The 11262-nt window shown below is 41.9% G+C and overlaps 1 protein-coding gene across 1 annotated transcript in view; it reads right to left on the minus strand.

Moving 5' to 3' along the window:
* Gatm (glycine amidinotransferase) overlaps nt 1-10558 on the minus strand; it is a 17263-nt gene extending 6705 nt beyond the window's left edge. The window contains exons 1-4 of the mRNA XM_008849242.2: nt 10404-10558; nt 8880-9098; nt 2276-2471; nt 1078-1268 (exon numbers count right to left, since the gene is read on the minus strand). Coding sequence (XP_008847464.1) covers nt 1078-1268; nt 2276-2471; nt 8880-9098; nt 10404-10472 — 675 coding nt within the window. The 5' untranslated portion in view covers nt 10473-10558. The remainder of the gene's footprint in view (nt 1-1077; nt 1269-2275; nt 2472-8879; nt 9099-10403) is intronic.
* Between the last annotated feature and the right edge of the window lie 704 nt (nt 10559-11262).

An 11262-nucleotide genomic window follows, 5' to 3' on the forward strand; every position in this document is an offset into this window, starting at 1 on the left:
AATGTCTAGAATAAATTTTTATTTAAAAAATTTTCCCAATGTATATGTTTATTGAGCTTTTATACATTTTACACAATACATCTTAATCATATTTAGAACCCTCTCCCATAGTAATTTATTTACTTTCATATGTATGAGTGTTTTGCTTGCATGTATGTAAGTACGCCCATGTTGTGTGATATGAGGCCAGGAGAGGGTTTCAGATTCTCTGAAACTGGAGTTAAAGTGGTTGTTAGCCACCCTGTGGGTGCCGGGAGCTGAACTCTGGTCCTCTGCAAGAGCAGTCAGTGCTCTTAACCACTAAACTATCTATCCAGCCCCTCAATTTTATTTTAAAAATTGGTTGTACACATGATTTTTTTTCTATGAGTAACAGGTAGTTTGGAAAGGACAGACATCCGTTTTATTTGTGGCCTGATTGATTCCAAAACCCCACAGATGCTAAAACCTCTGGATGCTGAAATCTCATATAAAAATCACACAGCATTTGCATAGAACCTATCTATGCTTGTCTTCCTGAATCCTCTAAACCATCTCTAGATTAGTTATAATCCCTACCACAACCTAAAAGCTATATAAAACAATTATTATACTATACTGTTGTTGAATGATAGGGACAGCAGAACCTGCTGACGGGCGAGCTGAGTGCACATTTTATTTTCTCGTGATTCTGGCCTGTAGACTAGTTTCTTTTGCTAAAAGAAGAGAAAAACTTTAGCCGAATGACTTTTCTGGCTCCAGCAGAATAGTAACATGCCCTGAGGACAAGTTTTCCTCTCTGTGCTGAAATGATACCAGTTTTAGGATTCTTAGAAGGACAGGTATGACTGAGGATAAAATAAAGAGCTGAGCCCAGGACTCAACGTACAGAGTATACAGTCAATGTTAGGGATTACTGCTGCCATATGATCCTTATTATTTCCTCCTAGTTTCATGTTAACAGAATTGATTTTTAAAACTAGGCAATTTAATCAGTTTCTGAAATGCACAATATATACAAAGTAATCAGAGAATTTCTTTCTTACCTTTTGTGGATTATTTAGACCTTAAGAAGCCAATCTGTAACCAGGGACCTACCTGGTCATACAGTTCATCAGCCATTGTGGGCTTTGGAGCTGTTGTCCACTTGGCACCCCGGTGGAAGTAGTCTTTGATAATTGACCTGTATGCTCGGTATTCAAAAAAGCGTGCACGCCATGCCATGGGAGCCTCAATGATCTCATTTCCCACAACCATCAGGATGTCTCGGGGCATCGCACTGTATAAACCTACCAGATCAAAGAGTTCCATGGCCACCTCAGCATGCAATTTCCAAGACATTAAAATATATAGTACAATCTATTTATATAAAAAAATTACTAAAAAGCACGCATATGTATATAATTATATAAAAATGGAGAAAATGAAGTGATATATGCTAAAAGAGATTGCTAACAAGAATTCTCTGTTGGGTGAGGAAGCCAAGCAAAAAACAGAAAGGAAGAAATGAAGGTGATCTTGAGCCACCAAGCCGTAAGTAGGTTCTTTTCTTGATATACAGAAACAGAGATCTTAAATGACAGTATTACAAGATAAAAACTGGATCTAGATCATTCTGGCAAATAAAAAGTCAGGTATAAGAGTAGTTAAAAGGAAAATGATAATGTTTCTATTCTCCCCTTAAAATATTTTTTGTTTTTATATAATAATTTTTCAATTTATTCATTAAAAGTAATGTTAACACAACACAGGAATACAATTTGAAAAAGATTTATAAAAGCAAAAGGAACCCTTAAGATATTTAAAATTATGTGTCCATGTGTGTATTTGTGTGTGGGTATGTGCACACGAGGGAAGTGTCATGGAGGCCAAGAGAGGAGCTTGAGTTACAGGTGGTTGTGAGCCGTCCAGCATGGGGGCTGAGAACCAAAGTCCTCTGCAAGAGCAGTGTAAGCTCATAACTGCTGAGCCATCTCTCTATTCCTGCCTTTAAGTTCTGTTGTTAAGGAACTATGTACAATTCACCATTCTCTTGTAGATGACTATAACATTTAGAGAAAGCCTCTATGAAGGCAAATCCATCAGATATACAACAATGTTTAGAATGGGTACATCTCAGTCATATAAAAATGTACCAAACTCTTCCTAAATAAGCTGTAAAGTTTTGAAGGATTAAGAAAACAAAGGATTCTCCAAGAATCTGATAATCCAAGAATCTTAGGGCTTTTGTCTTACATATTTAAGAAAGAAATTGAATGTCAAGGCTCTGTCAGATTGGTTTCCTGCCAGCACTTACCTGTAGACTCAAAATCAGGAGTTTTATACTTCAGAGACCAGTCAATGGGGTCAGGCCTTTTCACTGTCACTCCTTCCATTTTTAAAATATTGCACATTTCTTCAATTTCAGCAACAGCCTTTTTCAAATGATCTTTGGGAAAATAATGACCTCCATTCTTCTGGTAAAATGGCCAGTACTTTTCATATGTATTAGCCTAGAAGCAGAAAAAAGTAAAAGAAATCATTACAGGAGAACAACAATACAAGACAATTACACTCGAGGCAGTAAACAGATCTTGGTACAGCATAATAGGACAGAAACGACAAGCAGATCTCACTCAATGCTGACGCCCAGCATTAAGCACGCTGGCCTCTGCGCAGATGTACAGTTATTTGTTGAATGAAGAACTCTAAATGATCTTGATATTTTTTAAGATTTATTTTTATTTGTATGTGTGTGTGTCTGTATGGATGTATGCTGCACGTGTCTGCATACATGTGTGGATGCCTGTAGAGGCCAGAGCTCTCCTGGAGTTTCAGGCAGTTGTGAGTTGCCTGACATGGGTGCTGGGAACCAAACTCAGGTCCTCTGGAAGAGCAGTAATGCTCTTAACTGCTGAGCCATCTCTCCAGCCCCTAAATTATCTTGCTATTTTGAGCCTTTTGATCCTTCTGTCTCAGATCTCATGCCCAGTCCTTAAGAGCTTGTCTGCCCCCAATAACCAGCTTGCAATCTTCCTGGCCCTGCTTCACAGACAATACAGGATACAGACACTCCTGTCAGAAAGTCCCAGTGAAATTAAACAAGAGAACAAACAGAACAATGTAAGAGAATAAAAACAAATAGACTAAACTAAGACCCTGAGTTCATTCAGGAAAACAGCATTTCAACAGATTTGAGGAGCATAAGTTTAAAAATAAAGAATGTTTTGATTCTGTTAAGACTGGGGCATATTCTCAAATATACTTTTTCTGTCCAAAAATGTACATCTGACTTTCCCATTCAACAGAATTTGCACTTGCCAAAACTGTGCAGCAATACACGCCTGTCTTTGGCACTTGACTGTCAATGTGTCTCACCAAACACACCTCTCCTCCCCGCCTTCCAAACTCACATCACTCCAGGCCCCTTTGCCATAGAAAAAAAGTAATGTGATAAGCAAATTCACAGAGTTGCAGTGTTTAAAAAGCTAAGTATGTAAAAAGCTTCCAAAGGTTATATACAAGAATAGAAAAATTTGAGAAAGATTCTACATTCAGATTGTTTTGCATGTTTCTAAGTTCTCAATTTAACAAAATACACTGGGTAAGTACATGATGCTCCTTATAATTTATCAAGGTAGATGAAGCAGAGCTCCAATTAGAGAATCCAGATTCTAGGAAAAAAGAAACTTGGAACTTCATCAAGACATTGGCAAAGCCATGTTAACATTTTCATATTTTTAGCTGAAAAACACATTCAAAGCAGGTATTTTTTGTTTCTTTGTATCACTGATGAACTAACCAACTACCAATCCTAATCGTGTTATATATGAGAGTTTCCATCACAAATCCAACACTTCTAAATAGAGGTAAATACTAGATGAAAGGGACAGACCTAGGTTATGGGCTCGGGGGTGCTAGGGTATGCCTAGTTTATCTAGATATGCTTTGCACTTGGCCTATCCAAGCGAAGGGTGCCCAAGAGGCAGGTCAGTCATTCATACGGTCTTTTCAGATGAAGAAGAGGCTCAGCAAGGTCATTTGTACTTACCTAAACAGGACTTGCACGTCAGTCCTCTGACTCAACAGTGTTCCAAATATACTCAGTGCTTTGGCAATGTTCTACTGACTTGAACATTTTCAACTTGGTGTACGAAAGCTTTTAAAAATGGAATTGTTTATTTTAGTTCATCTTGTTCCTTATGGTTTTGCCCGTCATGACTGGACTAAATTTCAAGATCTTTAATGTCAAAGATATTTTTTCTAAGATTATGTCTCTGCTTGCATTCTTACCTTAGCCTGATAAATATAAGGTCTATGAATATAAACTAGCCTCTTGACAGTTCCCATCAGTTAGGCTGGAACCCAGGCTGGAGGACAGGGAATAAGCTGCGAAATGGATCTTTGGAAAACATAGAGGATGCTGGTGAAGTTCCAAAAGGGGGCTGATAAACAAGGGACCATGGGCCAAATCTAATGAGGCGGCGGCTTGCCTTCATAGACAAACTTTCAAGAGTACATTCCACACTAGCCTGTTCACTCTGTGCTGATGGCTGCTTTTGTATTATGACAGAGTTGAGAGGGGAAAAGGTGTTCCATAGACTTATGTTCTCTGCAAAGCCCGAATCAATTATTGTCTGGCCTTGTACAGAAAAAAAGTTTGTTGATCCCTGGACAGATTAATTTTGCTTTTGAAGATCTATAAACAAATGGCACTCTCAGTTTTTGACCAAGGAAAAATGTTATCAGCCCTAAATATCTTAATACTTTTAAGGCTAGCTCAATCTTACCAAAAACAAAACAAAACAATAACACAAAAAAACCCAAAACAACAGAAAAAGCACTCCAGTTTTCTACGCCTATGAATTTCTTCAGCACCATCCAGAAAGAGCAGAGAATAATGACTCTTTATAGTCAACTCAGACACATCCTGGTACTACTGGTCCATTCACACTTCCATCTTCTCATGCCAGGCACATCTCCTAGAGTCCACGGAGGGACAAGAAGCCCTTGAAAATGCAATGCTGAATTTTCAGCAGATACAGCCACGTTGTCCTGCCAGCCTCATTCCAAAGTAGCCTGCGTGAATATTTGTACAGAGGAAGGCTTGCCTTGATAAATGTTAAGTAAACTTTCCTAGGAGAAAAATGTTATTTGAACAAGTGTGAGTTTGTACAGTTTATAATCTGGAAAAGGTTGGACAAAGTCCAAATGATCAGGGCAAATGACATTTTCCAAGAAAGAGTTAGAAATTGTTTACACTTCCTTTATAACCCTGCTAAATGAGTTAGCAATCATTTACCAAGTATTTGCAAACTAATGAGCACTCTGATGGATGTTTAGACTATGACGTCCTTAATAATCCGCTGCAGAGATGTAGCTGCATTCCTGGGAACATTGTAACCTGTCAGAGCTTAAATCCACTGTGCAAGTTTGACAAATTAATTTTCAAGCACTGTCTTTGGAAAGCTAAGAAATATTAAAAGGAACTTACTTTTTGTTAATCTGGCAACAAGCTTGTATTATATTAACTATAATTGATCATATATTTTATAAAAGGTCCTCTGTCAAGGGCCTTAAAAAAAAAGACAAAAACCAAAAATAAGTATTTACTGTTTTACAGAAGAAAAAGCTACTTAATTTTTTAAAATCATGTTTTCTGACAACTATGTTCTTCACTCCTTTTAAAATTTTCTTCGAGACAGGATCTCACTGTGCAACCCTGGCTGGCCTGGAACTCACAGAGATCTTCCTGTCTCTGTCTCCTGAGTGCTGGAATTAAGGACATGTACTACTATGTCTGCTCCTTCTTTTCTTTTTGGAACAAGGTTTTGCTATATAGCTCAGGCTAGTCTTGAACTCAAGATCCTCCTCCCTCAATTTCCTGAGTGCTAGCCTTGTAGGCATGTACCACCAAGCCCAGCCATTATTTTATTTCTTATTGTTCTTAGAGTAATGTATCCATGTTCCCAGGCATAGTGGTAGAAGCCTGCAAGCCTAGCACTTGGGAGGTGGAGGCAGGATCAGGAATTCAAGGTCATCTTTGGATACACAACCTGGGTTTAATGAGACCCTATCTTAAAATATAAGCCAGCCACCCCCATCTCTCTCATATATGCCCAGCCATTATTTTATTTCTTATTGTTCTTAGAGTAATGTATCCATGTTCCCAGGCATAGTGGTAGAAGCCTGCAAGCCTAGCACTTGGGAGGTGGAGGCAGGATCAGGAATTCAAGGTCATCTTTGGATACACAACCTGGGTTTAATGAGACCCTATCTTAAAATATAAGCCAGCCACCCCCATCTCTCTCATATATCATAAAAATTAATGAAATCAGTATGGCTAATATCGATGGCCATATACTCCCCAACATATTTTTGTAACATAACTGGAAAACTGGATCCATAAAACTATAATGATTTATATTTCCAATCCTTAGAATATTCAGCATAGAACCTTGTACCTTCAAGTTCAACCTGTAATTCTTTTTCTTTTTCTCTTTCTTTCTTTCTTTCTTTCTTTCTTTCTTTCTTTCTTTCTTTCTTTCTTTCTTTCTTTCTTTCTTTCTTTCTTTTTCTCTCTCCCTCCCCCCCTCTCTCTTTTTGGTCTTTTTGAGAGAGGGTCTCCCTATAGTCCCAGCTGGCCTGGAACTTGCTGTGTAGACCAGGCTGGCCTTGATCTCAGAGATCTGCCTGCCTCTGCCTCCTGACTGCTAGGATTAAAAGCATGTGTCACCATACCCAGCTAGCAAAATCCTTAATAGCTTCATTTTACTGGGACTTAGAAATTAATGGAATTCTGAAGGTTAAAGAGTTGATAAACTAAGACTAGCTACCCAATTTTTATCAAAAACTAATTCAGTCCCAGATTCCTGACTTTAGCAATGGCATACTTTCCAGAAGCACATTAAAGTACAAAGTCTAAAGTCATAAACCAAGTGACAATGCATTTGAAATCATGTCCGAGGATTCTGATTCCATAAGATCACATGGTCCTGGGGCTGGAGAGATGGACCAATGGTTAAGAGCACTTGCTGCCTTTCCAGAGGACCTGAGTTCTGTTTCTAGTCTCCACTTCCAGTGGCTCCCAATCACCTGTAACTTGGCTCCAGAGGGTCAAATGCCCTCTTCTGGCCTCCATAGGCACCCACACACATAAAAAGAGTCACATAAAAAATGTCAACAATTTTAAAGGCAGGTAAAAAGATTCTTACATGAATTTGAATAAATTTTACTCAACCAAAATGGTTAGGGAGGGGATGGGACATTTCAAGAAAATACTTTTTAAAAAACCATACCTTTTTATTTATTTTAAAATATGGAGATAGAATGTAAATGAATCTATTCATCAAATTTCAAATATCAGAACTAATGATAGTTTCAGAAGAGTAAGAAGAAACCACTTCTTCTATTGCTGTACCTCCCAAGTCTCACTGTGAGTCACATTTTTTCAGATGGTTCCTGACTACCCAGCACTTGGTCCTGGCTTTCCCTTAGCCTTCCTTGTACTTTAACTGCCTTGCCAGTTGATTGGCATAAGAAAGTGTAAAATGTTCGCATCAAAATGTACATATCTCTCCAAATAGAGAGGAAGTCCTTTTATGTTAATGCCTCTAGAGCTCTGTTACATTGCAGGTAGCATTTCTGATGATGATGGTACTGTTACAGAACTTATTTCCTTGTTCTACATTACAAGTGAAATGTAGGTATTTAAAAAAGAAGAACATTGAAGAGGTACTTGTAACTCATTATTAACAGGAGCTTAGGAACTGCCTATAATACAGAAGGGCCCTTATTTATGTAGTATACCACCTGAACAGTAATCCAAAGGGAACTTGGCCATAAGAATATCATAGGTAAATATTAGGAGTTTTTCCTTTTTTTCTCAAAGAATGATATTACTTATCAGGGAAATTCTGGAAGCTTTTGGGAAAGGCATCTCGGAGCCAGGTACCGACAGATTTAAATTATAGATAATAGAGTACAGGAAAGCAGGTGAGAGAGACGGGTGGGAGCAAAGGCCTGGGCCTTACTGAGTCCTTGTTTGTTTTACAAAGTCTGCTAAAATCCAGGTGGAATATTAGAAAAGTTCAACAGAAATGACCATCTGTTAACTTACCATACTAGTACACCTCTCTCAGCTGACTGAAATAGGAATCCTGGAAGGGTAGAAAAGGGCCAGCTTGTGAAGAATCCTGAACAAAAGAGTGGGGGTAGAGGAGTGACAGCAGCACAAGGGCTAACATGAGCAAAAAAAAGTTACTCTGATAGTAACCAGGGTACAGTCTGGAGCAGAGTATCTGGGGTGGCCAACTGGCAGTTAAATGCAACCACCCAGGAGTAGATGAACTCCTGACACAGGGCAGAGGCTAGTGGAGCCAGCAAGATTCCTTTTGACAAAAGATTTTGATGTAAAAGACGTGACTGAAGGAAAAATCAAAGATGACTGGTATTTTCATTTAAGTAAGACTGCCAAAAATTAAAAGGAAGGAATGAAGGCTCTGATTTAGAGGGTGTCTGGCAACTGAACTCCAGAATGTGCCAGGTTTGAGGTCCTGTGGCAGTGTCCACTAAGGAGTTCATGGTGTTGATATAGACTAGATGGAGTTTAGGGGAGCCATCTGGACTAGAGTGGAGCTGTGAGAATGCCTAAGAGAAAGGGGCCAAAAATGAAACTACAGGCTCACAGATAATAAAGAGAAAAGCAGGGGAAGAGCATCCCCAGGAAAAGTTCTCTCAAAACCCCAGGGAGGTTTCAAGAAGGAAGGTGTTGAAATAATGCCAAATATCAGTGATATCAAGCAAAATAACTTCAGATTGCCCCCCTGCCTGAGTGCACACAGTTACAGAGGAGGGTGGTGGACCCAGACTGCAGTGCTGAGGAGGACATCTTCGTCCACACAGGAACACTCTTGCCTTACCTTCACCTCCACCGTGAAGGGTGGAACACAAGCATTTTCTGCTCTCCCCACTATCACTTCCTCTAAAGGGTCCCATTCATTGTAAGAGGAGACAGGACAGTCCTTGGGCAGAGGGTCAGTGGCCTTGTCGTCAGCTGCACAGGAGTTCCGGGAGGAAGCTGTAGCTGCCTGGGTGCTCTGGAAAGTTCGCTGCACCCATCCTGTTAAGGTTTGCCCAAACTTTAAAAAAAAAAAAAAAAAAGTTATTGTGTGGTCCTTTTTGATATGGAGGGTAGGAGGAAGCTGGAGAAGGGGAGAAAGAGTGGGAACCCAACTATACATAGCCAGACATTAATAATCTTTAGGCGATCTTAAGATTGTTGATAGAGGAGTCACAGGTAACTCAAAAAAAAAAAAATTTGTCCCTTTATGTTAAATGCTGCAACTTTTAAAAACTCAGAAGATTTAGCTCCTAGTGACCATATTCCAACCCATCTGTATCTTAGAATAACTTTTTGCAGACAGGCTTTCAGAAACTTCCACAGAAGAGGGCTCACCCTCTTCCCAAATAATTGCCCTGCCCCATCCAGCCAGGGGAGGGAGATTTCCCTCCCTCATTCTGGACGGTTACCAACATTGCGTTATTTTTTCTTTAAATAATAACATGGAAACATCTGAAAGGACCTTATCTTTCAGAATAATCAGCTTCAATGCAGTTTTTTTTTCATCTCTGACATACACTTCACATTCTTTAGCATTTCAAGTCGGCGGGTGACCAACTGTCATCGGTGCCATATACAGATGGTCCACGAAACCCTAGCCATGATAAGGAGTAGCCCAGGCACAGATTTAAACTGAAAAAACGACCTATGTATTCAAAATCCCCCCCCCTTTTTTAATGAAAATGCAGGCCTATAAAATCTAGAACAAGCAGCTTCCCTCACCCGCTGTGCAAACCCCAGTCCCCCAGATCCTTGTCTGTTGAAAACAAGGGGGCCAAGGGGACTGGAGGGGCTCAAGGCTGGAGGCCCAGAGGGCAACTGACAGCTGTTCCGGAACCAGTTGCTGGCAGAACTCATCTTCCAGAGCTATTCCTGTCTGAGGAGCCAGGGAGGGTCTGCAGGCATGCGCGAACATCCCAGGGAAGCAGAGGCAGGGACCCGACGACTCACTCCAGCTTCCTACGGCCTGGGGACCCCAGAGTGGGCCCGATACACCGGCAATTAAACCCGGCGCCCGACTCCTTTCCCATCTCGCCTCTCGTCTCCCTCCATCCACCCTCGCGCATCTTCCCGGGCCATGGAATCTGGGGACGGAGGACTCACTCCAACTCCCTACGGCCTGGGGACCCCAGAGTGGGCCCGATACACCGGCAATTAAACCCGGCGCCCGACCCCTTTCCCATCTCGCCTCTCGTCTCCCTCCATCCACCCTCGCGCATCTTCCCGGACTACGGGAATCCCGGCCGCGCCGCGTCTTACGGAGTGCCTGGTCCCCGCCCTGCAGCTGCAGCAGGGACGCTCCCCTCCAGCCCCGGGGACGCACCCGAGAGCCCATGTAGTGCACTGCCTCGGCGCCGCGGCTTCCGCCGCGAAGACACCGCACCCGAAGCATCGTCCCCGCCCGGCTGCTCCACGAGTGGAAGGTCCGGCCGCCTGCGCGCAGCTCCCAGCACGGAGCCTGCCGCCCGCCGCCTTTTGTAGCCGCGCCCGCGCCCCGCCCATTGGCCCCCGGAACAGGTGGCCCGCCTGGAGTCGGAGCCTGGAGCTGCTCCGCGGGTCGCCGCCCGGCCCGTGCCCTTTTTAAGCTACAGTCACGAAGTCCGCCGGTGTCTCCGAGCTCCGACGAAGTCTAGTGTAAACTACGTATATTGTTTTGAACGTACATTTTGGACTGTGAATGTGCAAAGCCTAAGTACAGTCATAGGTTCAAACTCACACATGTGCACTGATCCAGAACCCCCTCATCTGACAGAGAGTGAAACCCAACGTTAGACTGCTTCTTGGGGGCAACACTAGGGTACAAACCCGAGTAGGCCAAGCCTGAACTCAGCTCATCTGCCCCTGGTGCTGCCTGAACTCAGCTCATCTGCCCTGGTGCTGCCTGAACTCAGCTCATCTGCCCCTGGTGCTGCCTGAACTCAGCTCATCTGCCCCTAGTGCTGTGCCCCCCCAACTAGCTGCAAGAGTGGTCTTTGACCATGTGACCCTGCCTTAAGAAACTCAATCACGGAAATAAACACAAATCTAAGTCAGAAATAAGGGAGGACTGCAGATAATGCACATCTCAAAATGTTTGGTTCGTCAGGATTGGGATGCTTGGATGAGAAAGCAGTGCTGTCTTGATTGCTAAGGATTTGTGAAAGTAAAACTAGAGAACTCGAATTAACATTTTGTTTCCTAGC

This window comes from Nannospalax galili, unplaced genomic scaffold, assembly GCF_000622305.1.
Source record: "Nannospalax galili isolate Female #2095 unplaced genomic scaffold, S.galili_v1.0 scaffold891, whole genome shotgun sequence".
NCBI lineage: Eukaryota > Metazoa > Chordata > Mammalia > Rodentia > Spalacidae > Nannospalax > Nannospalax galili.